This window comes from Nothoprocta perdicaria, unplaced genomic scaffold (genome assembly GCF_003342845.1).
Source record: "Nothoprocta perdicaria isolate Ctin4 unplaced genomic scaffold, notPer1 scaffold_270, whole genome shotgun sequence".
In the NCBI taxonomy this organism is placed as follows: Eukaryota; Metazoa; Chordata; class Aves; order Tinamiformes; family Tinamidae; genus Nothoprocta; species Nothoprocta perdicaria.
Genome location: NW_020455500.1, coordinates 242,352 through 269,325, shown reverse-complemented (window position 1 = coordinate 269,325; position 26,974 = coordinate 242,352). Strand labels below are relative to the sequence as shown.

General features: G+C 49.3%; 2 protein-coding genes across 5 annotated transcripts in view; one reads left to right on the top strand and one right to left on the bottom strand.

The window, feature by feature from the left end:
• The window catches only part of HTR2C (5-hydroxytryptamine receptor 2C), a 152,955-nt gene extending 142,896 nt beyond the window's left edge, over positions 1-10,059 (top strand). For all 4 annotated transcript variants that reach the window (XM_026040946.1, XM_026040943.1, XM_026040944.1 and 1 more), the window contains one exon: positions 8,831-10,059. In XM_026040946.1, coding sequence (XP_025896731.1) covers positions 8,831-9,660 — 830 coding nt within the window. In that variant the 3' untranslated portion in view covers positions 9,661-10,059. The remainder of the gene's footprint in view (positions 1-8,830) is intronic.
• A 6,928-nt stretch (positions 10,060-16,987) lies between these two features.
• On the bottom strand, positions 16,988-26,066 carry IL13RA2 (interleukin 13 receptor subunit alpha 2; the record flags this gene model as incomplete). The annotated part of the gene is made up of 9 exons (XM_026040918.1): positions 16,988-17,799; positions 18,494-18,596; positions 19,170-19,314; positions 20,063-20,220; positions 20,333-20,517; positions 21,900-22,020; positions 22,430-22,583; positions 23,833-23,984; positions 26,033-26,066. Coding segments are annotated over 9 exons (1,095 nt in total), but the record flags the coding sequence as incomplete, so codon positions are not given.
• Between the last annotated feature and the right edge of the window lie 908 nt (positions 26,067-26,974).

Below are 26,974 nucleotides of genomic sequence, written 5' to 3'. Positions count from 1 at the left end.
TTTTTTTTTTTTTTTTTTTTTTTTTTTTTTTTTCTGAGGATACTCCAATTAATTTACCTGGCCTGCAAGACTGAATATAACAAATGAGTGCCGGGAAGCAGGAATCTTTCATCGGGACTGGTCACTGAGATAAGGAGTGATTTTTCAGAAGCCCGTTGCTTGCAACGCGCCGCTGCTGCATGCGTATCAACATGCCAATAAGGGCGCTCACGCAGGCAAATGGAGCCATAAAACTGCTGCATAAACAAAGCAGCAAATTGCATTAGCAGAAAGGGAATAAAAAGCTGCCGCTGCGCAGTGCAACTTGCAGGGGAGGTAATGCAGTGGCCGGGGACGGCTCCGAGCCAGGGATTTATTGCTGCTCCTGGCCCTGCCGCAGCCGGAGCGGCGCGAGGGCTGAGTCCGGCTAGTTGGAAGGTGCAGTGAATGAGGAGGAGGCATAAAAGGAGATACTTGCTTATTACTTCGATAAAAGTGATGCATAACAAAGCAGTAAAACAAGGAAGAAAAGGGGGGAAAAAAGATGACTGTGTAATATCAGGAATTATGTGACTTGTGTTTTGGGGGAGAAGTGTTCAGYGTGCTCTATAAGAGATATTTGGGACTGGGTCAGAGGAATTGTGTGGCCTGTTCTCCCTGCTATATTGCCTTTTTTTGCCTCAATAACAAGCAGTCTCGCACAGATTTAACATTTACCTTTTCTCTCATATTGCGGTTGTGACTTTCAGCCCTGTGTTTCAAGGAAAATAACGTTTTGGGTGCTTGAACTTCCCTTGGTCTCTGCCTGCATTGCAGATGGAACGTGATGCCTTATGTCGGGGGGCTGCAGGGCTGCTTGTAAAGATGCTTGCTGAGTTCTGGGAGAAAAAGAGGCCAAGAAATAACAGAAACATGGCTCTTTCAGAGCAGAATATTGTGTTAGAAACACCTTTTGGTGTGCAGATGGAGCCGACCCAGAGAAATCTTCCCTTACGCCCCTTTCCTTGAAGGCACAGACAGAATTGATAGCTCCAAAGGTTTACTCCACATGTGGAGTTCCCAAATGCTGCTGGATTTCTGCTATTTCCAGGGCATCTGATAGGGCTCAGCCACTTGTTTTTCTGTTTTTGTKTTTTTCTCTCCCAGATGGTTGCATTAAATAGGGAAGAAGAATAGTGCTCAGTATGTCTCTAACTTGCTTTAGCATAACTAGTTTTGCACTGTAAATGCAGAAATGGAGTAGACAGAGRAATAGACTGAATAGGAAATAAGAGCAGAGCCGAGTGCATGGTTATCTTACAGCTCTTACCCAGCCATCACTTGGAAAATCTGGAAATTTCAAGAGCATGAAATAGGTTAAGCAAATTCACCCTCCGTTCAGTATGAACTGTCCTGAAAGAATCTGGGTGTTCCTGTTCACACTTAAATAAGAAATTCAAAGCAGCAGCTAAGCAGATGCTGCTCTGGTATATGTTTTATTAAATCGTGCTTCAGTTGCGCTGAAGTAACTTCTAAATGTGTCTGGAGTCCTGAATTTTGATCCTGAATCAGAATTTAAAATAGAAAGAAAAAAGCATTTACGTATCTCAGTGTAGTAGCTTTTGGCTTTTCCTTTCCTGAAATTTTAGTGCTGACAGCAAAATATATAAGGTTGGGTCTTTGATCATGGAGCTCCGAGCTTGGAAGGTTGCACGAGCCCAGACTCCTGATTGGAGTTGTTCCCAAATGGGTCTTTGCCAGCGTCCTCCTTGTTGCAGATTAAAGTGCATTGCAGTTACTCATCCTGTATTTTAGCAAATGCAGCCTGACTTTTTGTATGACTTTGTGCGTGCAGTTACAGAAGCAACGGGTGCTGCAAGATGCACCTTGTGCAGAGGAGCTTCATAGATAGCAAAGGAGCTTGGCAGATAGCAAGGTTGGAAATAGGAATATGAGGCACTGAAATACTCACAGAATCAAAAGGAAAATGCTGTGAGCTTGCTGGTGCAGCCCTGATGCTGTTTCAGGCTGTGCACCGTTGCAAGGGTGAAGGTTTTCTTTARGAACATGGATGCAGCCCGTCTTACCAGAATCCCTGTGCCCTTGCTGCAGCAAGGGGGCCTTAGGACCACCTTGGCATGTMGTTTGAAGAAAGGGAGGAGATACCTCTACACAGGAGTGTCATTGAACTGARTGCATGATGTTCCTCACTGCATGATGCAGTGAGGAGGAAGAGTTTACTGGGTACTGTCACTGCAAAAGAAGAGCACTTGGGAGCTGTAAGAGTATGAGCTTCAGGGGAGTTGCCTGGGTGGGAGAACCTGCATGCATCACTTCTGATGTGAAACCAAGCAAGATCTGTTAATTGTGAAGCTCCTTTTGGCTTAATTGTGTGCTTGCATGCTAGGTGAGACTCCCTTTCCAAGGGGGCACAAACTCTAAGCTTGACCACTTGCTAGAGCATGCCAAAATTGCAGACTTTCTGGCTCGGTTTTACTGTTAGCAAGAGCGTGAACTCAGTTTTCTTGCAGTCTCCCTGCATCCTTAGCTCCGAGAAGAGATCAGCTCCAAACTCCGCTGCCAGCTCCTGCACCCTAGTAGACCTTGTGTGGTTGCTTTCCTCACCGTAGAAAATAGGCAGTTTCTCAAMTGAGTGTGAGATTTCTCATTTTCCTGCTGCACTAACCGGGCACTACACAAGTTGCAGCAAAACTGGAAGTCCCAGTCCCAGAAAAAAAGAACAAATCTTTTTTTCTTTTGTTGTTTCGTTTGAAAACAGGATAAATAATAAAAAAGGCAATTTGCAGCTGACTTGTGATAATGCCATGGTATGTGTGTGGTTAGAAATGGGCTTTTTTTCTTTCTCTCTCTCTCTGYCTTGCTGATGATAATATAATTTTGGTTTTGGATAGCTAGCCTGGATTTGTGGATATAATAAACTGATCAACTTTAAAAGGAGGTTTTACATTTCTGTTTAACCATCTAAGCATTTCATTGTTTTGAGGACATTTGTTTATATAAAGATGAAAGGCGTGTGCTGTAAGGACCAGTAAATGTTCCCCTTGGATGAAATGACTGTATTCCTCATAGCTTTTTTGCTCCTGCCCTGAGTGTTCCTCTCCTGAGCAGCCCCAAGCGTGTAGGTTACCATCAGGAGGTCCTTCAGTGGACACCCAGGTCTCAGCTGAGCCTATCTCCTTGGGAATGGTCATTGAGCATTGGAGATGATGCTCAGTTTGCATGTTCTTAGAGTGATACCACCACCATTAAGARGAATTGTGTTCTTTATATAGAGTAAGAGCAGGCTGTGCATGGAAGGAGAGGGTGGGCTGTGTGCAGTGATTCGCAGAACGTGGCTCACTCGTGTTCTTGAAGCTCCATTTGTTTGGGCTTGTATTGCTACCTGCAGGGGTGTCCATCTGGGCTGAGGGACTCCAGGGGCATCAAGGTGTTGGGTTGCTTCCTGGGAGGGCTTGTTCCGAGGTGCACATGTGGAGTGGTGGTTACACCTGGGAAACCTCTGTCCAGGACAAGAGCACACACACACGTGAATCTGCAGCAAATTAGCAAAGTTAGGGACACGGGTTTCATGGGGAGAAAATGGCAAAAATGTGGCTAATAGTGAGGGCAACAAATGGAGGGTCTGAAGATGTTAGCAGGTGGAGAACGTGGTGAAAATGGTTAGTGTTTGCTTGTCCTGCAGCGGCTGTGACGGCAGCTGCCGGGGTCTGCAGGCTCCGTCAGTGTGTCCATGTGGATGTGCAGGGGGTCCCAGCCTTGGCGGGTCTCGAGGACTCGTTTGTGCAGGTCGGCAGGCCCCTGTCCAGCGAGTCTGGGCCTGTTCACACCAGCTGAGGATCTGGCACAGATATGGCCCCAGGCACGAGATTTGCAATCCCAAGGGAGCAGTGCGACTTTGCAGATGGGAAAACAAGACCAAAAAATTCAATCTACTCTTGGCTCCTTGTTAAGTTTTCTCACAAATGGTTTCTTTAACAAGAATGCCTTATCTCTGCCTTCCCGAATCCCGAGGAGGSCTTCCTAAAGACAGAGAGATATTCTCTTTTCAGAAAATTACAACCATAAAACTTGAAGCGAGTAACAGATGCAGAACTAGGTGTGCCCAACGGAGAAGATGGAGTTGGTGGTTCCTACAGGTTCAAGTGCTGCAGTGGTAGCAATGCCACAAAGATGTCACTAGTCTTGAGGGGGCATGGAGGTGGCTTTAGCACCGCACATCATGCGACTACTTGCAGATTGCTGTAGCAGATCAGATTTTTGTGCTCCTAACTCCAATTTCAGACCTATCTTCTGGTCCTGGGCAGCCAGAGACCCTCTTTTTATGGCTGAGAGCATATCATGCAGGTGTCCTCTGCCTCAGTTTCCCMTTTTTGACTGCARGGTTATTTCCTCTATTTCCTTTTGCTCATATATATTTTTACCATGTATTTTTACCATGATTCCCAAGAGGGCCATTGGTCACCGCAGCACCCTGGCAAGTGGGGTGTTACATCTGTTTGCTCTGTTAGAGCAATGAAGAACAAGGAGCTGCCTTGGGATTTTGGTCACTGGTGCCTGTGTTGCTTTGCTTTTGCTCTYAAATGTCAATGCAACGTTTTGCCTGGGACAGCAGCAGCTGGAGATAGGGACAGTTTTGCACAGAGGATGRTTGCCCATCCGACCACAGCCGTCCTCAGGGTCAGGAGGGATGCTGATCTGCTTGCATGATCTCCTTGCTGCTCCTCACCATTGGTTTCAGCATCCCTGCATGTCTGCAGGGACAAAGCCAGCCCGGGGAGCACAGAATCCAAGGCAGGTGGGCCCTTCCTTCAGCTGCAGCCCTGGGATCAGGTGGCTGCACAAAGCCAGAGAGGTAATTTAGCAAAATAGAAGGGCAAATGGGAAAATCATTTATTTCTTCGGGCGTTCACTGGCATTTGCTCGTTTTCCCTCTGGGCTTGGGTTGCTCAGTGCGCTCCCGAGGTTTAAGCAAAGGTCAGCAGCTTGTTCAGGCACACTTAGTAATTACCTTGCCCTTGTTTTTCTCCACTATTTGCAGTTGTGCTCAGTGCAGGCGTGAGATTGCTCCAAGTTGAGGCCCCTTCTGTCTTTGACTAAAGGACTGCAAGGCTGGAACTGTTCTGGTAGATGAAACTAACCCTAACGCTGCCCTCCAGGTGCATTGGTGCTATGTTGGCACATGAAAAGCAGTGCGGTTTGTCTGCTGAGGCATGGGGAACGTAGGGGATTCTTGGGGGAGTTTAGATCACTTCAARAAACCACGTTCTTCAGTTTGCCTCTGAAGAGCTGCCTTCTCACAGCGGGTGCCTTTTCTAATGCAAGCTGGGAGGTGGGATCTTGGGTTTTATTTCTCGCGGTGTGTTAGTCGGCACTGGGGAGCTGTGCAGGCACTTCTGTGAAGAAACCAAACAGGTTTGTTTCAGTTTTCCCTTTCTGAAAGGGTTGGGAGAGGTGCTTCCTCTCTCCTCCTCCTGCCTCCCCTGTGCACAGTTACGGCAGTCTCTGACATTCAGGTGGGTAACTTTTGGAGGCATAAACTGAGTTTATTTTGTGTAATAGTAACTAGGAGGGCAAAGGTGCAGATTTAAGGAGTCATTGCTCRTTACGGGCCCCTTTCTGAGGGCTGCAGAGCCCTTTCTGAGGACTCCAGCAGACTTTGGGTCCGGTGCTCATGCCAGAAGAGGTGGTCCTGGTATTCCCGACCCAGGCACCAGCAGCAAAACCCTCTAACGTTCCCCTCGGAGCATCCTCTGTGTGCAAAGTAAACCCAGATGCAGGCTCCTGATTTCCTTAATGAGGTTGCTGTCCCTAGAGAAAATAAAATCCCTTCTTGTGTAAGAATGTTTTTGGAAAGAATGGAAATTAGTTCCTTTTTGTTTCAGTGGAAGTAACCATCAAAGAGTTGGTCTTTCCTGTAGTCTCTGTTAGTCTCAGGGACACTCACAAAAGAAAACAAGATATAAACCACAGAAACAGTATTTTTCATGTAAGCCTACATTTTGTAACTTGTCAGTTGTACACGGGGACTCTTTCCCCGCATTTTTCTGGGCAAGCTAGTGAATGTTTTACCGAGACATATTTGTAATCATTTTGGCTTTGTTTTATTAACTGGGAATCTGTGAAGAGCATCTGTTGCTCTGTGTCCACAGCATCRTGTCAGCCTCATTTGCTGAAGTGATGTGCTGGGCTTGAGAACAGCTTTGAAGCTGGCGAGAACCACAGTTAGGACAACTGCTCCAAGTGGAGTTATAATCCAGAGGGTATCTAGCTGTCTTGCTTTCCACTTGCCCTGTCCAAGAGGAGCTAAGGGAGRGGAGAAGAGGAATAGCCCCTGGAGACTGTGGTTTCCATTGCTCAGGCTTACATACATTTTCTTGTAGGTAAGAGCAGGGCAGAGGCCTGGGGCTTGCTCGCTTCATGGTTTTCATAGATGAAATACTCCTTTGGTACGAGGGACGGACACTTCTCCAGCAGAGCCATCTCCTCATTCCCTCTAGTTGATGCTGGAGGTACCACATGGGCACCCAGGATTTTAGACGGCCATCAGCAGCCCTGATTGTATCCTGTTTGTAGCCCAGAATTAGGTTCCTCTTCACAAATGTGCTCCATGTGTGTGACTGGAGATATCCTGAAGACCTATTTAATTTCCCTTGGATAAAGTTAGTACCAGCAAATACCGTGGTGACTACTTCACGAATGAACCTTTCTTTCTTTTTCTGAGCTTTATTTCAAATTAAATGCTTCTTTACAAGACTCTAGAGCATAAAGTGGGCCCCACAAATGTTGCTGCAGTGTAGAGCTCTTGATCTATTCAGATTTCTTCTTTGTGGAAAGGCAGTTTGATCCATCTCCCACCAGTTCCCGAATGCCTGWCATTTCAGGTAGCCAAGGCATTGGAAAAGTGTCTTTAGCAGTAAAAATCAGTGACCTGGCTGGGCGGAGATTACTGCCGTTATAGGGRCTTGAGATGGGCAAGTTAGCAAGGGTTAACAGATCAAAGAGGAGACAGTTACCTTGCAAAGAGGTCACTGGTGAAGTAGTGCAGAGAGGAAGACCACAGGACCCCGGAGCTAACACTTGGGCCAATGTAATACATGCTACAATGCAAAAGACTTTCACAGTTATTACTCTTAAGAAAAAAAAAAATCCTTCACTAACTTACTGGCAAATGGTKCTTTTATGACAATGACAGATTACAGACGTATTCTCCAGAATCCTGGAAAACGCTTAACTGGAAGAGGAAAAATGCYGCGGTTAATTACTTTAGCATGTTCATGTCTATTTAGGAACTCAGAGTCCCAGGGAATCAGTTCTAGGACCTGGGCTATCCACAGCGCTCCAAAACACAGTCCAGCTGCAACCCTGGCCTTGGCAGCAGCAGGTGCTGCCCGGGAGAAGGAGCTGGGAAGCAGCATGGGCTGCCCCATGGATGGAGCTGCTGGACACTCATGGAGGCAACGGGAGGAGGAAAGGCCATCAGCTGCTCTCCAAAGGCCCAAGTGCTCCTGAGCATGTGTGCAGTTTGCATCCCTTCTGGAAAAGGACAGAGAGGAATTAGAAAAGAAACAGAGGCATAAAATGAGTTTTTGCACCAGGGGAGAGTAGGCAGAGTAGTATTCTTCAGCTCCAAAAGGGATGTCAGTTGGTGGAGAAGATAAAGGTCTGTAAAATCACCCGAGGAGGTGGGGAAGGTGATGGGAGAGCAATCGTTCATTGTTCCTTACAGCAGAAGTGCTAAGGGAAATCAAAGGAAGTTTATCGGGCAGTAGATTTGAAGTAAGCAAGAATACTTTGCTCRTACAACAAGTAGAAGTTGTTGAACTAATTTATTCTATACCTGCTGGAGGAGTAGAGGGTAGCAAGAATGCAAGAAGACAGGTTTCTTAAGGGTTATTMAAAACAAAACAGAAAGACTGTGGATATAACTTCTGGATGTGGAATTGTCTAAGCTATAATGGCAGTACCTGCCCCATTTTATGTCATAACCCTAAATATTTGGACCTGCACACTACCAGAGGAAAGATGGAGCTAGGTGAGCCCATGAGATAGGTCTAACTAGATCTGGCCCATCATATCCTTCCTGTGTTCTCATGTACACATGGGTTATGGTATTCCAAAACACACTCTTGTGTGTCTTTGCRTTTGACTGTATAATGGCCTGCCATAAGAATTGCAGCCAGACAGGTGATGGTTCTCACTTTCCAACTGCTTGTGGGTGAAATAACAGGACAGGTAGAGTTTCCTGAGACCAGTTGTCTTACCCAGAGCTAGATAAGGGCCCCGAGTCTAGAGCTGGGAGCTTTGTTGCAGTGACTCCGTGATACAATAGGCCATTTTTCTGTCAGGATTATTTAATGTTTTTAGCAAGCTTGCTACTAAATTTTAGTAGCTGTAGCTCTTTTGTATTTTGGTATTTTCTTCTTCAAAGTTTGCTATAAATCTGTCTCCTGCCTTTGATTTCACAGGCTCCCCGAATGGGGAGGCACAGGGGGCCCAGCTGCAACACAGCGTGTTTTTGGTGTGTAATACACCKAAATTGGTGTGCAATACACAATTGGTGTGTAATTGGTGTATTACCTGCCTTTCCTACCACCACACGTCCCAAGTAATGCTGGAAAAAGAACCTGCTAACTCAGTTACTCTGGGCTCAGCGTGGAGACTTGCAGAAGCTCCCCGTGGAGGGTGGTCGCACTGTGGAGCTGTGCTCCCCGGGGGGACATTCCCAAAGTTTCCCCCTTCCACCTGGGATCCTTGCTTCTCTTCTGAACAGCTTTTGGCAGGGGCTGGACACAAGCAGGACCCACAGCCTCTGTCCTACCAAGCGCAGTAACTCACTCTCTTGCTCTTGTAGGGATCTCCATGCCCATTCCGGTCATCGGTCTGCAGGACGACTCCAGGGTGTTTGTGAACGGGACGTGCGTCCTCAACGACGAGAACTTCGTGCTCGTCGGCTCCTTTGTGGCGTTCTTCATCCCCCTCATCATCATGGTGATCACGTATTGCCTCACGGTGCAGGTGCTGCAGCGCCAGGCCACGGTGTTCATGTGCGGCGAGGTGCCCAAGCAGCGCCGGAGCAGCGTGAACTGCCTCAAGAAAGAAAACAACGCCGAGAACATTTCCATGCTTCACAATCACGAGGGGGCATCGCACTTGAACTCTCCGGTAAACAAGGAAGCGGTGCTTTTCCGCAAGGGAACTATGCAGTCCATCAACAACGAGCGGAGAGCCTCCAAGGTCTTGGGCATCGTCTTCTTTTTGTTCCTCATCATGTGGTGCCCGTTCTTCATCACCAACATCATGTCCGTCCTTTGCAAGGAGGCATGTGACAAAGGGCTCCTGAGCGAACTCCTGGACGTGTTCGTTTGGGTCGGGTACGTTTGCTCTGGGATCAATCCCCTTGTATACACACTCTTCAATAAAACCTATCGCAGGGCTTTTTCCAATTATATCCGCTGCCAATACAAGACCGGTAAAAAATCGGCGGTGCGACAGAATCAGTGTCTGAATGTTGCTTCCACAGCGTTATATGGGAAAGATCTGACTTTAACGAGTTACCGAAACGGCAACGAACTCAACAGCATGGAACTAGACGAAGTTGAGGGTCTACAAATGCAACCGGGGACTTCAGAGCTCTCCATAAACAGCTGTAACGTTGTAAGCGAGAGAGTGAGCTGTGTATAAAGAGGGCTCATTTCAAAGTCTTTTGCTACGGTGTGCCTGTAGCCCAAATATATTGTGTAAAAATGTAAGAGTTGGTCAAAGGACTATGTAAATACTGCATTCTGAACAAAACTTTTTTTTTAAAAGAAAAAAAGAGGTGTCTTTCCAGTCCAGTACTTAAAAATCATATATATTAATATACTGCAGTGAAGTTTAAGGGTCTATATTTACTGTTAATACTAGATCAGAAATATTAGTTACTTTGCATATGTCATGGACAAACTGTTTGAATTCTTCTTCCAATGCATGAACAAAAGATGCTGAATATTTATCTCAGGTGGCATTTGCTGGAGTCCAGAATGGCGCGTTAATAGTTATATATCAAATACATGCTACTAGACTTGGTCAATATAACTTTTTTTTTTTTTTTTTCTCCAGTTGACAGTAAATATATACTTTAAATCCTCCCCCCGATTTGTGCAGTGTAGCGACGGTGCGGAGTCCTGGCAGGGAGGCATCACCGCAGCGTTGCAGTCACTTGGCCAGACGTGTTGCATTGCAGGTACAGCTCGCTGGCATCCTGGAGCCAGCTGGTCCCCGGCCTCCAGGGACCTGTCTTAAGCTTTAGTTCCTTCCTCAGCCCTGCTAGACTTCTGTTTCCCTCTGGCTCCGTTAGAAAGGTAGGGAATGCTTCGTTGTCTTGGCTCCATCCCGTGTACTCTTGGGGGGAAGACAGAGATTGAGACCACTCTATGGTATCCAGCTGAGGTTTTTTTTTTAAGGGAATCATCCCAGATGTGTGACAAGCTCCCGCTTCATCCCAAAGATGAGCGTGGGTACCAGGACACTCACATTTTGCGGCTGTCATCAGCTCAGAGCAGGCGACTGGTGGCCATCTCTTGTGGCATGACGAACCGTTTTGATCAGTTTTTTCTTATTTTACTCAGGGAAGAGCTTTTGGGCTTTCYAAGAGCTCTTGTCTTCTCGCTCCTCACATCTCTTTGCTGCTTGGCRTGGTTTGCATTTGCTTTTCTTTTCCCCACCCCCTCAAAAATCTTGGGATTTGCAGTTTTAAAATTCTGTCAATTAAATGCTGCTTTTGGAGCAGTGTTGATGTAAGGGTGCAAGCGGATAAAGGATGAGGTGGTAGTCGCTTGCTGGTGTCATGGTCCAGAAACAACTATGGTCAGGGCTGGAAGCACGCGAGGAATTAAGACCCTCATTAACTAATCCTCAAATGTAACTCAGTTGCATTTGGCGTCACCAACAGCARGTCCTCAGAACAGAAAAGCCTGATGTGCAAGTTGTGTTTTATTAACATGACCCCTCGTGCTCTAAGTTTGTTGTGTTCATCACACCCAMATTGACTTGCAGGGGAAACAGAAAATTCAGCTTGTGCTTTAGCCTACTGTTGGGCCCTTATCTTGCTGCGTAGAGGGAACCCACTGCCAAAATATGGTGTGGGGATGCTTCCAGCTGAGAGCCTGAAGGTCATGGTCCTCTTGATCTATTGAGGTCCTCTTGAACTATTGCAGTACCAAAAAATCAGAAAGGTTTTTTTTTTTTTGGCCTTGGGTGACTTCATAGCACGTCTTTTACAAACATGTATATGTGTGTGTGTATATATATGTGTGCGTGTGTACATATATATACATATATATACATATCTATATATTTAAAAGCCAACCCCAGACTTTGAAAGCCTTTAGCAATAAGTTGAATTGCAGGGAGCAGGAGCAGGGGCTTGTTGCTTATCTGGCAGTAAGCTGAGCTGCTCCTGCAGGAGCAGGACTGGCATCAGGCGTGAGTAGCTCCTTTGCCACAGCGGGCTCCAAGCTGCCACGTCCACCCAACGGCATCCTCCTTGCCTGGGAGCTTCCATGCCTCGCTCCTGCCAGTCCTGATCTATGGGCAAAACGGGAACCTGCTCCGTAGGGCTGTAAATAACAAGATCTAAAGAACAAACTTGCCAAATTTTTATATTTTTTTTTCTTTTTAAATATTCAGCGCCGCAATTGTAAATCGGGTGAGTGTTTGTGCTCGGCTGGCCCCGTTCTGGTGCGCGTTGCCTGTTGCGAGGAGGAGCCGAGGGGACCGCGCCGGAGCGCCTGCGTTCCCCCTGCCAGCGGACCAGGACCTTTCTGTGAATGGTTGAGTGCTGTCACCTGCCCGGCCTCCTCTGGGTCGTTCACATCAGGGTTTTGTGATGCTGCTATTAATTTATTAAAGAAAGTTTGTTGGTTTAATCACTCCTACTTAATTTTTTTTTTCACGGTCCGCTGCAAAATAAGCAAACGAACGTGCCCTCCCTTTCCTCCATCTGTCCCTGATCAAAGTGTGTCCTGACCAAAGGGCAAAAAAACCAACAAAAATTTGAATATGTAACTTTCATTTCTCTTTCTGCTCTTGCAATGTAGTCCACTGTTGCTTAAGCCCCTGAAATTGGTGCCAGCAGATATCCCTAGACCCCCAACCCCAAAGCTTGGTAAATACAAAGCAAGTGATAAACTCTTCCACCTTTTCCCCTGGAATATCTCTCAAATATGGCATTTTTAATAAATGTCTCAATGTAAGAATCTGACTTAGTTCTGTGCACCTTAAGCAAAGCCAACTTGTGCTTGCAGCAGCTTTGTATCTGCTCTTTTGTGCTGGGGAAGCTGGTTGTGCCGTTCGTGCCCTGCTGTGTTCAGGCTAGGAAGTGTGAGAAGATGTTTCAGGTCAGGAGCACCCTGGTTTACACCATTGGGGTGCAAGGCTGGCCCTGTCTGTGGGGACAATGCTTGGCAAGGAGCCTTGGGACCATGACTGGTTGACAAGGCTTCCCATTGCTACAACTTGGGACATAGCAGCAGCTTTTATCTGAGTGGGAATTTAAGGATGCTAATGTGTATGTGGGAGTAGCTGGTGTGAACGATGTTGTTATCTTGGTCTTTTTGGTCTCCAGGAAAATACTGGCATCAGGAAAAAAAAAAAGCATGCCAGAAATAAACTAAGAATGAGAAGCAGGTTTCTAGCAAGTGACTGTTGCAGGTCTGGAATGGCACTTTCTGATGGAGCAGGGGCAAAAGGGACAGAAAAGCCTGCTGGATGCTCCTGCATTTAGGAAGGGGTGCATGCCATAGTGGTGCCATGGGAGGACTGCTATGTCCTGCACCAGGCAAAGCGTGGGGTGATGAGACGTTGTCTGCATGGTGCCACCCAGACCTCCGTGATGACCCATCCCAGAGCATGGGAGGAATGAACATCTTGAAGCAAGGATGATATTTTTGGGCTATGGTCCTTCCTGGTCCTAGGCAAGTGGAGAAAGAGGCCACAGCTTGGGAAGAACAAGCAGGTGAGAGCCCCAGGTCAATGTGTGTCCTACCAGGAGGATGAGCATGGTTGAGGGATCACAGAGGCTGCACGATCCCAGCCCGAGCCAGGAGTAAAGTGCATGAAGCAATWGCTCTTTCGCATTCTCCAAAGCCTCCAGAATGACTCTCAAACACGTGAGTAACTTGTATTTACCCACAAGAGCACRTCTGCACACGTGGGGTATTGTTGGCCCGGCCTTGGTCTGCTCTGGAGAGCTGCAGCGCTGAGGCCACGTCCTGCTGGTGCAGCTCAGAAAATGCTGCTGGGTGGCTTTCAGTGGCCCTGTGCTTGCACTGCCCGCCTTTGCTTGGGTCCCTGCTTGCAACTGAGAGCTCCAGGCTTTGGTTTTAGTTAAATAACTCGTGCTGCTGGCCTCTTGCTGCTCTTGGAAATGGGCTCAGCTGAACCTGGCAGGCAGCAGGGTTATTGTCTCCTCAGCCTCCGCGTCTCTAAATAAATTGGCAGCACGGCCAAGAACTTCTGGATAGCCAAGACGCAATGAGAGCCCCAAGGCTTAGAATATGTGTCCAGTTCAGCAGTTATGAGCTCAAACATSATCAGATAATAGGCCAGGGGAAGCCTCTGAGGGACTTTGTGCTGCCCCGCTGGGGTAACAGGCTTGAATGGCAGAAACAAGGCAGGAAAATGTCCTTCTCTGGGGCTCCTGGTGTCCTGATCAGTCCCTTGTTTCCGTGTAACAAGCTAAAACCCATCTGTTTTAAAGCATGAATCACCAGAATGCCCAGGAGTACAAATGTGCAACTGCTCTCTCTGAGCAGGTTGAGAGCTGCTTCCAACTCCATGATASCACAGAGCCTTACACAAACTTAGTGATAATTTAGCTGCTATCATCATGTACGTCTTTATCCCCCGAGCAGAAGACCTGGAGGTTCCTTGGAACAACCTGGGAGTGAACACAAGGTGAATCATGCAAGGACCACTTGGACCTTGTGTGAGTGCAAGGGATGTTTTGGGCGCTGGGAGGCAGGGCGAGAACCTGTGATTCTTGGCTCCATTTCCTCCCTTCCATGTGAATTTTACATGGCGGAGAAGTGCATTTTGCACGAGCAGGAGGCAGATCTGCAGCAAACACCACCTTGCATCTCCTGCCACCACGGCCACGAGGCTGGGACAGGGTAGGTGCTTACAGTGACTTTGCTTTCACTCCGAGCTTTTGGCATCTCCAGTTTATCTGGCATATGTTTGACTGTGACCTTTCTTTCTACGCGCAGGCGGATGCAGAGCTCCCACTCTGCTCCTGGGCTATTCCTGGTGCTGGAGGACGGATGTGTTCATGGAATTCAGCCTTRAAACACAGACCTTTCCCAGGAAACTTGTGGTGCAATTTGGTATGTATGTTCTCACCACCACTGTRTGAATCCCAGAGCTTTTAGGGCAGAAAGATATCTGGGTAAGGGAATTCTATTAAAGGAAACTGTTCTGTGCTATGTGAAAAAAAAAAAAAAAAAGTATTTATTACTTGTTTTTTTTTTTCCTAAATGCAAATGCATCCTGTCAGATGCAGAGGCCTTCATGAGGTGGAACACCCAAGCACACCAAAGGAGTCACATGCCTCTACCACCCACATGCACGGCTTCCCAGGCAAAAAAAAAAAAAAAAAAAAATTCTCAGCAGGATTGAAAAATCTATTTTGCAGATGGCCACTGATGGGCCGGACTGGGGGGGCCGGGCTGCAGCTCTGGCTGGGCTGGGACCTCGGGCACCTTCCAGCAGCATCAGGAGGCTGCTGCCCGGCTCAGCGCTGCACAAGGCGGCGATGCTGCCTGGCCGTGGGAGCCGGCGTGTGGAGGCGTCCGGATTGCATCCGAATCCATCCGCAATCCGGCGGATTTTGACACTTGCGCTTTGCAGAGCTGGTTGAGCTGTTCCAAGCAGGCTTGTTAAGCACAGGCATCGCCGGGCTTGTTTGCTCCGCAGCTCTGAGAGCGGCGGATCCTCCGGAAAAAATCTCCTTTTTCYGGAGAAAGCCGGGGTTGTGCACAGGCATAGGGAGCTTGGCAGAGCTCTGCTGCCCGGGAGGTGAGCGGCAAAGCTGCTGCAGCCAGGAGCTTTCTCACTGCACAAGCATTAGCTATTGCTATTCCACTTTGGGAAGCGGAAAGCAGCAGGGCTGGGGACTTCCCAACTTATCAGGGATAAGGTTCCCACCTTATCAGGGATACCTGATCAGGCAGCATCCCGAGAAGGACCTGCCCGTGCCTGGTCCGGCTCTCAGGCTGGGTTTCACAGAGGCCCCGGCTCTGTGCTGGGCTCTGCAGTGACACCAGGAGCTGTGCATGGTGGCACCTCATCAGTGCCAAGCCTCTGTGGTGGCTCCAGATGGGCACTGGGTTCTGTGGTGGCACTGGATGAGCCCCGGGCTCTGCAGTGACACTGGACCAGCACGAGGCTCTGTGGTGACACCAGGACCCATGCTGGGCTCTGCAGTGACACCGGGCAAAGCCAAACCCAGGCGAAGCCAGGCAGGGGCTGGCGCAATAAGAGCAGAGCGTGCGAGTGATGCCTTTGAAAGAGCTTTACTGAAAATAATAATTATGGACTACAGCAACTGGATTCAAGCACTACGCTGCAGAGTACAGCGTGAAGGCAGGAGGGAGCTAGGACCATTCTGTGCGTTCAGTGGGAGCCTCGTGCTGAAGTCGTGGTGGAGGCTGGGGTGTGAGGAAGCAGAGGTGGCCATGCACGAGGACGGGGAGCTGCCCGGGCACCCGTGCAGGGCTGTCGGGGTTCACGAAGCCTTTCCTCTCCTCGGTACACGCGCAGAGCCGAGCAYGTGTAAGGAGAAATCCTTAATTTATCCCTTAGTTACTAGGCAGGTTTCTAGGCTTGCTTCAGCTTGAGTTTTATATTTCCCAGTTACGGAAATAGCACTGATCTTTTCTGGGGCGAGCTGTGGTGCTGGAGGTGCAACGTCGTTCCCTTGCCRCCTGCCCCTTCTCTTTCTGTCTTCTTCTCTTCTCATTTCTTTTGGGACAAAAGTAGGCTAGAAGCATCGACCTGGCTCATAGAGCAGTCCCTAAAGAGCACTCCAGCAGGGTCTTGGCTCCCTTCTCCTCCTGTGGGCAACTCTTTTGGATTTTAACCATTATTATCAATGCAATAACCATTGCTCCTGCTGCCAGGCCTGAAGCCCCATTGCCCAAATGCTCCACAGTCCTGGATGCTCCACACTTCTGGACGCGCCCATTCCCATGGTCGTCCCAGCACCAGAAGGACCTCAGCGGCAGCCCAGCAGCCACGTGCTGATCCGGAACGTGCTCCAGCCTTGTCCCAGTCTGTCCCCTCACTCACAGGTTCCTTCACCATCCCCGTGAGCCCAGTGCATGGGATCCCTCCATGGATCCATCCTGCTGCTTTTGAGGAGTTAAACACGGTCGTGCATTGAGCCACTCTTTGCAGCTGTAGAGCCCCAAGAAGCAGCAGAGAGCACGGACCAAGGTTAGGTCTCTTCAAAATAACAATGACTGGGTAATTCCCTTCATCTCCAGGCTGCTTTTCCCGGGGCTTTCCTGCTTTGTCTGCTCCCTGAATAGTGTTGGGTTGCTTCATGTTGGGCAGGGAGCAGCGGATGGTGACTGAACAGCTCTGCAGTTGGACGCACAAGACGTCACTCGCCGCTGTTTGCCGACAGATCCTGTTAATTTTGCACTTGTGATTGCTACAGGCTTTATTTTCTTTCTGAACTTCCCCCATTCACTAGAAATTCCCATCTGGGAGTAAATGCTCCCACAAGAAAATGTGTTCTCTAGCTTGGTCAAAGGAAATGAAAGCACAGTAAAAACACGTGTTGGTTCATTTTGCTTTTTTAACAGATGAGTCCAGAACTGTGCTTGGTGGATAGTGGCTCATCTGGACTTCACCCAGCTGGGGTGGTCATATACATATATAAATATATACACACACACACATATATATGGAATATATATACGGAATGTGTGTGTATATATATATATATATTTGGAAAAATATATATATATATGGAATGTGTGTGTATGTGTATGCAGATATATATACGAAATGTAGGGAAGTGGAAATGCATGTGTGGAATGTATGTGTGGAAATAAGGGAAAGATTCCTTAGAAGCCTATAAGCAATTCCATTACCTCAATACATAGTGTCGAGCACCATCCAGGATACTTTGCTGGGGTCCGGGACCTGTGCTCCCTTCCTGGAGAAGTTTCCATACTTGCCTTTGCCAGAGTAACTCTTTGCTTCTCCTTTTAACTGTGTGCCACTTGTGGTAGCTGCAACTAGGGCTTTTCACAGCAAAGTTTTCCCTCGAGGCTTCCCGTGTGAGCTTTGCAAAAGGCACGGTGAGGAAATAAATACCTGGAGCTCAAGGGCAGCAGTTAAATACTGTGAGCAGCCTGAGCTGGGGAAGAAGTGGTGAGAGGAGAGGGGCACCGTGGCACCATGCAGTGCTATGTGTGGGGCATTGCCCTTCGTAAGTCTCACATGGAAAATGAAAAATACCCCCATGGCAGAGGGGTGTCTGTTCATCGCAGTCCCCACTGCCTCCTTTTTCTCCCTTGTCCCATTATCGGAAGCAGTTTGCTGCAGAATCAGCTTAGAAACTCTTCCTGGGTCTCTTGTGGGCTTGAAATCCAGCACCAACCTTGTAAACAGCAAGTAGGAAAGGCCCAAAGGGACGTGAGACAGCTCAGGGCTCCCTGGCTCTCCTCGGGGGCATCTTCCAAGAGCAGTCCGTGCAACTGGAGCGGTGCGGGCGTCCTGGAGCGGGGTTAGCATCCCACGGGCGCCGGTAGCTGCTTTCCTGCTGGGGTTCTGCACGGGACACGGGTTGTTATTCCCAGCACCGGGAGGGCTGGTGGCCCCCATGACTCCCCACACACCCCGTGATGAAGCRGGAGGAGGCATTTGCTTTCCCTGGGCTTCTTGCCAGCGTCTACACTTCAATTTTATGAACAAACACGTTTGAAAGGCAGACACAAAACACAAGTGTGGAAGTGTGTGGCTGCAGCCACCTACCTACCAAAAATGCATYAATTCCTCTCTTACAAGAGCATTGAATCATTTCTAGAGCCAATGCTCCCTCACGGTGATGCCTTAATGAACATGAAGTCTACCCCCATGCTCATCCTCTGCGGTCTTACTATAGAGTAAGGAGAAGATAATAGTCCCTGTAGCAGGAGATGAGCTCTAACTGATCCTTCTGACCTRAAGGAAATGTTGTCAGTGCCCATAACTTGGATATGGGGCAAATTCCTCCCCAGCTTCTTCCCCCTGGGCAAAGTGACATGGAATGAATGCAATGGAAGGGTGGGGAGAAGGAGCCCCAGCCCAGGAGAACTGCATTGCTTCAACACAAGCAGGACAGAACAGTGTAGGCTGCTGTCTAGCATTGAGTCYTGGGGTCTCTATTACTGTATTTGTCCCAGCTGTGTCACTTGGTGCCCAGCTGGATGCTGATGCCCCTGTTGGGAGGCTCGCTGTGGGTGCAGCCTGTCCCAGTTCTTACCTTTTCCTGCACTGGCCAATCAACATCAACATGATGAGGCTACATGAGAAGCTCAGAATGACTGGGATGAGGATAAAGAGCCGCTTGTCCTCTTTTCTGGAGGCTGTGGGGAGAAACGACAGCGATTAAGGCAATGGCAGTTGGCACAACAGGTCCTGTTACCTCTCTGAGAGCAAAGTCTATGTGTTCAAGCTGCTATCCTCCAGCAGAGCATTTATCTGCAGCCACCTCTATGCAACCATCTTCTGGTGACAGGGCCACGGCACGCTGGGGCTGCCCTGAAGGAGTCCAGGCTTYGTGAAGTGTCAGTGCTTGTTTAGGAGTTAAGGCATGGTCCTTCTGCTCAGTTGGTCCCTATTTCTCYTAAAATCAGCCCTTGTTTCAGCAGAGGCAGCTGAATCCTCCTGGAAGCCCTGGSTAGATGGAGAAGGGGCCCTAAGGGCACTTTCTTTCTTGCTGGTGAGGAAAGGTTTCTATGTTGGGTCTCGTTTGAGCAGTGCCATGGGGGCACAAAGCCGAAAGTGCAACTGTGCTGGATCACACTGAGGGTGACAAGACCACGATACCATCCCTGGCACCGGACACCAGCAGATCTCCACTGCAACCACCAGCACCATGTCCCAACCCGGCTTCATGAGCGACACAGAAGCACCACCGCTTGCTTTGGGTTCCATACCCGAGAAACACTCCTGTGTCCATTCGCTCCAGAAGCCCTGGTCGGCGCAGAAGATGTTTGTTCTTCCCCTGACTCGGACGCACGAAACGTGGCTTTGGTTTCCTTTGGGAATGGTGAAGGCYGTCTCCATTTGCGTTGCCACAGACTGAGAGGCAAAACAACACAGAAAGCAAAGGTCAAGGAATTACATCCCACAGCCAGTAGCTCTCTGGCATGGGCTGGCGTTCCCGGACGCATTGCCCAGGCTCTGCGAGCGCTTGCGTTGTGGTTTGGCTCTTTGAAGGGATTTCACAATAGCTTTGGGCCAAGCAGTGCAAGCAAGATGACCGTGGACATTATGCTACTGAAAATGTATACGTTCAGAGGTCCCCACCATGCATGTTGCTCTTTATGTGTGCTAATGGAATCCTTCATGAGGCTGGTTAATAGAGCCATATCGCTRTTCCATCTCCATGTGAGGAGGAACTTCTTCACTGTGAGGGTGACAGAGCCCTGGCACAGGCTGCCCAGGGAGGCTAGGGAGGCTTCTTCTCTGGAGGTCTCCAAACCCACCTGGATGCAACCAGGTGCCCTGTGCTCTGGGTGTCCCTGCTGGAGCAGGGGCTGGACTTCATGATCTCTAGAGGTCCCTTCCAACCTTAACCATTCTGTGATTCTGTGATATCTAGACTAGGGCAGAAAACGCTCTCCTGGGGTCCCTACAATTAATTAATTTTTGCCGTTTTTGCTCTCAGGACTGCAGCTGAAGGATGCAGCAGGAAGCAAGGCAGGAGCACATGTGAGATGGCGGTGGGACAGGGATTTCCCCCACGCGCATCCTCCATCCCCTCTCCCCATCCCGGCCACCAGGCAGGACCTGCCAGCCCCTTCCCCTCCCCGAGCCCCTCTCGTACCTCCCAGGCATCCGCGCTGTCCCCCGGCTCTGCCGCCAGCTGCAGCTCGTACTCCAGGCACTGGGACGGCGTCTCCCCTCCCGGCGGGCTCCAGGTCACCTGCAGCTCCTCCGCGCCGGACACGGACACCACCAGCCCCTCCGGAGGCGACGGCTTCGCTGGGGGGCAAAACGAGCCCAATGGGGAAGGACAGGAGCGGATTCGGTTCATCAACCGCATCCTCCTCACACACGGGTCTCGCTCTCGGATGAGCTTGCTCCGGGTTCTTACCTAGATTCTGGAGGCGAACGGTGACGTACAGAGGTCTCAGCTGCGTCGCTGAGGACGAGCCATTGACACAAATGGTCAGGTCCTTGTATTCAGCCTGGCTYAGGTTTTGCAACGTGCAGCCGATGTTGATGCCGTGGTCCTGAATGTAGTGATCACACTGCTCGGCATGGTCCAGGCCCTCGTACCTGCAGGTGTGTTAGGAAAATAGCAGAGAAAAAAAGAATGAAAACTTAAATAACTAACTACAGCAGTAATTTGCAATATAGCCTTTTTCCCCCCCCCTTTTTCTGGGTTTTTTTTTTTCAGAATGGTTGAGTTGGAATGACCGAACCTAAACCACGGATATCTCCTACATCCTACCACACTTGAGTTTGGAAGTGACCCTAAAACACATCATGTGAGACATCTTGTCACCTGGAGGCCTGTTGTGGATGSAGGTGGGGATACAGAGGTGGGAGGGGGAAAATAAGAAAAAAAAGGGGRAAAAATAAAAAAGAATAGTGTGTGTTCATGGCTTGTGAGGTTGCTTTACAGGTTGGGCCAGGTGTGGGGCATATGAGGACTCTGGTGCTGACTTGAACCCAGAGCCTCTCGCTCCTTCAGGCCTCACCCCTGCGCTCTGGATGGGGATGCAGAGTATGCATTGCACACATGCATTGCACACAGGCATTGCACACACTTGCATCACACACACATGCATTGCACACAGGCATTGCACACACATGCATCGCACACATGCATTGCACACACATGCATTGCACACAGGCATTGCACATATGCATCGCACACAGGCATTGCACATATGCATCGCACACATATGGATTGCACACACATGCATCACATGCATACCAGCCCCAGTCCACAAAAGTGTTATTTTCCATTGCCTCTTCCATTGCAACCCTGCAGCAGGGTTGCATCCAGCAACCTGGATCGGCTCCAGCAGGACACGATGCACAGGAAAACACTGCGTGTCGGGAAGTTGCAGAAACTTCTGGGATCAAAGAGACTCTGTGGCTGCCTTCCCTCCCACTCCTGTTATACAACAGGCTCTCCATCCAAACTCCTGCTTCCATTACAGGTGCTTAAATAAGAGAGTCTGTTTTATTTGTTTGTTTAGTTTTCCAGGTCTGATTCATGAATTTCCATGGTTTTCTTCAAAGAGACCTTTGTTATTTATTAACTTTTTCAAGCAGTGTTGCTGCTTTGTGCAGTATTTCCAAGAGTGACATGGAAGCAATTTTTAGATCGCAGCCAGGGTTCTGCCTACAGGCTGCCTGTGGGCAGCAAAGTCAAGTCACCCCCCCCCCTTGCCCTATTGCTACAAATGCAGCATTTGCTTTGGCCAAAAAATGCAGAAATCGGGCTCTTTCTTGAAGAAGGAATCAAAAAGTTAAGCAGCAGCATAGCAGGAGCAATAGGGAAGTACATCGTATTCCTGCACTTGGGTAGCACATGCCAAGGTGGCCACCTTGATGGCCCGGTGACCCAAGGGGCAGCCAAAATGCTCGGGGTATCTCCAGCAAAGGCCCAAGCCATTTTTTTCCCCCCCCATTTCGTTGGGACCTACCAGTAATAGAGGCCGTATCGCACCCCGCGGGGCGCCGCGAGCCCCGGCTGCCACGTGCACCGCAGGTATTGCCAGTCGTGGTAGATGCAGCGGAAATCCTGAACTTCCGACTCCACTTTGCCTGTCAAATGGGAAAGAGGTGCTATTTAGCAAGGTGCTACTCAGGCTGAGCCAAAAAAAAGAAGAAAAAAAAGTCGTGTTTTTACATCTTTGAGCAATTGTGCATTGCAGTTGGAAGAGAAAAAAGGCCAGTTACTATTATAGTAGCATTATATCTATATTATAGTAGCATTATATCTATAGTATCGTAGTATATATCTATATTATATAGATAATAAAATAGTTATTTGGCCCCAGGGCTCTATCTGGGCATCCCAGTGGCATCCAGAGAGGCGCAGGACACGAAGCAGTGAGGAAGGAGGAGCAGCAGGAGACCCGGCTGCCACGTTGGCTTCTCTCCTAGCGCAATTCCCGTGGTTCCCAAGCTGCAGGTGACAGCGGCCCGGGCAGGGGCTCCTGGCCACGCTCACCTTGCAGCGGCACCTGGAACGTGGCCTCGATCCACTCGCTTTGGACCTCCACRTGGTCGGTGCACCGGCCCTCGAGCAGCGTCTGCACCTTCGCTTCGGCCGTCCTGCTGAGGTCAAAGCCAACTCTGAATTTTAGTTTCCTAGTAAAAATCACCTGGTTGAGAGACAGACTTTATAAGCACCTCTTTTGCTGCTAAGTGCTGCACACTTTGCAAGCAGAGCTGCTGCTCGGGCTGCTCTTGGGCTCGRCTGGTGCTTTAGGGCTGAGTTTCCTCGCGGGTCTACCCTGCTTCTCCTGCCCACGGTGCTTCCAGCTGTGTTGGAAGGTCAGTGTCCTGCGAGGTGCCAAGTGGGTCCCTTCGGGCAYGTCCCATCATTGGCAACCAGCAAAGAGTGCGGAAGTCACTGGGTACCCATTAGACCAGGGGAATTTTCCCCCCAAAATGCCTTCATCACCTTCAGGTGCCACCACCCAYGAGGACAGCAGAGCAGGCAGTGGCTTGGGGACATCCCCAGCACCCCGGAGCACCCGGACGGTGCCAGTAACAACACGGGGCCTCTCGGCACCGAGGGAATGGGAAGCAGGAGGATGTGCAAAAGCACCGGGCGCGCAGGGGACGGGGGACACACGGGATGGCACGAGTGTCACCCGGAGCTGTGCTTTGTGCCAGTGGGGATCCCAGCCAGCAGGTATGGCACACATCTTTGAGGTGTGTGTAAATATATATATATATATATATATATATATATATATGAGGTGTATATATATATTTATATGTGTGTATATATATATAATATATATAAGACTAAATACAAATATAAATTTATACATGCATACAGTGCAGTTTGTGCCCTGTCCCAGCACACAGGAACACACCCAAGCCAGGGATTTCGGCCGGCAGCCCTTGCTCGTGTTTCCCCATGTCTTTCTTGCTTTATTTTTCCTTTTAAAAACAACTCTTCTTTGTAACTTCAGCTGGGGCCAAAGTTTTGGCAAGGCACGAGGGCTGATTTTCTTCTGCCTTTCAGGTCTGCCTTGCATGAGTCACTTTCATATCTAGTGTTCAGGGAATTTTGCCTTGTTAATATTGGCTTTTATTTTTTGCCTGCTGCTKCTTGGCTGGTTAAGTCGGTTCTTGGCCTCCCCGTCCTGAACAAGCAGGGGCTCCAGCCCAACCCCATCGCAGCTTCCAGCGCCTACGGGCTCAGCAAGGGGCTGAGATGGATGATGTTATTGCAGAGATAGATAATGTTATTGCAGAGATGAGCTAGACATCTAAAATCCATAAGCAAATGGGAATTAAAAGCACCCTCCTGGATCCCGGGACTGTTAGGTCATTAGGATAATTAATGAAACCTATGCAAGGGGAGAACRGGCACGTTCAGGGCGGTTTCAACCTCACCTTCCAGTCCCTGTCGCCTGCGTTGCGGTACTCAAACTTGTACCTGAGCGTGCACTCGTTGAAGGGCTGTGCGTGGAACGGCGGCTCCCACTCCACATCCAGGGAGCCCAAGAGCCCCGGGTCCGAAATCCGCAGGGCTCGGGGGGGAGCAACTGGAGGGAGAACAAGGCAGGGGCTTAAAACAGATGTTGACGTAAGGACAACAAACACAGAAATAACCCGAAATTTCATCATCGGGCAAATGCAGCTGCTGGGGAGGGATTTGGTTCCAGCCATGAACATTTAATAGCACCTTGTGCAGCAGATGTGAGCAGGATCTCCGGCAAGCTCCAGCAAGCCCAAATCCTGCCAAGACGCCTAGGATCAGCCCCCGTGCAGCTAACGAAGCGCCGGGAGAGCCACCAGTTCATTATTTTGCAATGCAAAACTGCTCTCCTGAAATGACCCTGCATGGCCTCGCTTTTATCTAGGGGCATTTACCCACACGTGCCCCTGCAGACCTGGCCGTGGCGCTTGGGACAGGCTTGCCCRGCAGAACACATCATGCAGCAGCAGGGATGTATAGCTGGGGCTATAGCCRTGCCTCACCCCCATTGTGCTTTGACTATTGTTTTCAAGAATATTAGAGGTTTATGAGAAAGAAGACAAAAAGAAAAAAATGCAGAAGCAGAGAAGCAAAAAGTTGGAACCGAGTTATTCTTATTTTGGRCAACTTCTATCAACTGTAAAAAATGTGCCTTTATAGACAGCCTGGCTTTTATTAAAATTGTAAGATGCTGCCATATGTTAATAAAGCGGAGTTTCTTTTGGACGGTTTTCTTGCTAAGATGATGATATACTCCTTAAAAGCTCATCTCGTTTTTGAGAATTCCTTTCACATGACATAAAGCTATCGAGGTTATTCAGCTTTATTAGCTCAAATGAAGCCAATTTTTTATAACATCTCGGGTCATTTTTTCTCCGCATGCAGGATCTAGAGGCGAAGTTCTCCAGCTGGATTTCTGCATAGTCTCCATGCGAGGATACAGTTTTATTGTCATGATCCAAAGCCGCCATCCTGGCTGTGTCCATCCAGTGCTGTCCCCTGCAAAGGGCACAGCCTTCCCGGCTCCATTTCTGTGTCCCGGTYAAGATTTACATCCGTTTTCCTCCCCCTTTTTTTTTGCTTTTGCAAAGCCCTTGTGAAAGCAGACCCTGAGAATACCTCGCAGTGGGAGACAACTACATAAATCAAATTTTAATGGGCTCCTCGGAGACTTTGCAGGAATCCAGGGCAAGATTTATTTTTCCTGAAGAAGCCCTCCCAGATACAGCACCCCATAGGCTGCAGTGCTATAATCCAGAGTTTTGGGACAGGGCAAGCTCCATGGATGGTCTGCTGTGGTGCTAGATGGCACATTTGGGATTCATGAGTGTGCTTTGGGTGGTGCTGGTGCTGGGAGCAGCAGACTAGAGTTGTTTGGAGGGAAAAAATGAGCTTTTCGGTATTTCCCATGTTACCAATAAGGCACTTTCCTCCTGCCAAGGGGGTTCCTCATGTCCGGGATGCAGCGTGAGTGGGAATGCTGATGTGGGATTGCTGCCCAGGAGGTCAGAAATGTCCTCCCGGGATGAACATTGAGCCATAGAGCTATGGAAAAAGGTCCCAAACTCCAGTCCAGAGTRGCTAGGAGAGTCACAGTTCTCATTCCTAAGCTATTCTGCGCCAAGACACTATCGCTCAGATCACTCGCACTAGACATGCCCTGTTACCCGGTCTTGACAGCAAGCTATTCCTGAGCATTCCCCCCCAAAAAAATCCCTTCTCCACCTCCTTTGCATTGCAGTGAGCCACARCGGGGGCCGTGAAGGGACCTGCTGTTTCTGCTTAGTTAACAGTTTCTATTTAGCAGCGTTCATTAGGGCGCATTCAGCTCCACAGCACCCAGCACCCAAGCGCTCGCCGCGGTCGGAGCAAGCCCTGCCGCGAGCCAACAGACCCGAGCTCAGTGCCTGGATAAACCAGGAGCATCCAGGAGCAGGAATGAACCTGCGGAGCTTGGAGCCACCAGCACCCGCAGCGTCGTGGATGCTGCTGCTGGAAATGGGCTCCATCCGTGCGCTCCCGCGTGCGCTCCATCCACGCGCTCCATCCGTGCGCTCCATCCGCGCGCTCCCACGTGCCACAACAAGCAATGGTCCCCGGCGGCTGCAGCTTTACCTGATGTGTGGTAGGAGGAGGAGGAGGAGGAGGAGGATGCCGGTGCCCAGGAGCAGGCCCACAGCAGCAGCACGGCCCAGGCGCCGGCCATGGCGAGAGCCGAGGAGCGGCGCGCCGCGTCAGGCACGGGGACGCTGMAGGACGTCAGGCACGGGGACGCTGCAGGAACGAGGCACAAAGGAGACGGTTTTAAGCACCCACGGACACACACGTAGAGCCCCGGAGGCGCCTCTGCAGGCTGAGCTCCACCAGCAGCCGCTCTTGAGTGCTGCTCGTTTACCCAAACCGATTAATCATTTCCCAGAGGATGCCGGCGTGGGTTTTTGATGGGGTGTTTTTTTTTTTTTTTTGCTGGTGACACACAGACAACTTTGGCCTCATTTGCGCTAGTTTCTGGCCAGCTAAGCACATTCTCCAAAGGAAAGTCAGGCTGTGCTGCAGCCTGCAGTGAGGCTTCTCCAGAAAGGGTGACGTGCCCGGGTGAGTGTCCGTCTGCCAGCGGAGCCCCTCATAGGAAGTGCCTGTGACCAGTGGCATTTTCCCCAGAAAATACTAAAAGAACATGCCTAGGCCTCGTCTTAGCCAAGAAACAGATGCATTTTGCTCAGTTCTAGACAGTGCTTTTGGCTTTGGGCTCTCCCACGCACTTGTCCTGCTGCAGTTGGCCGGGGATTCAGCAGCCTCATTGTTCCCCAGAGCCAAAAAATACACTTGCATCAGAGGGAGGAATGAATATAGGGGACTATAGATATATAGAAACACATAAGTAAATAAATACATTTTATATATATATATATATATTTTATATATATATATATATATATATTTCATGACTCTGATAGCTTAAGGCTGATGCTTAAGCTCTGCTCATGCAAGAAGATGGCAACCTCTACCTGAGCCTATGCAATGCACCCCTGAGGTTATCGCAGGTTGTAAACTCAG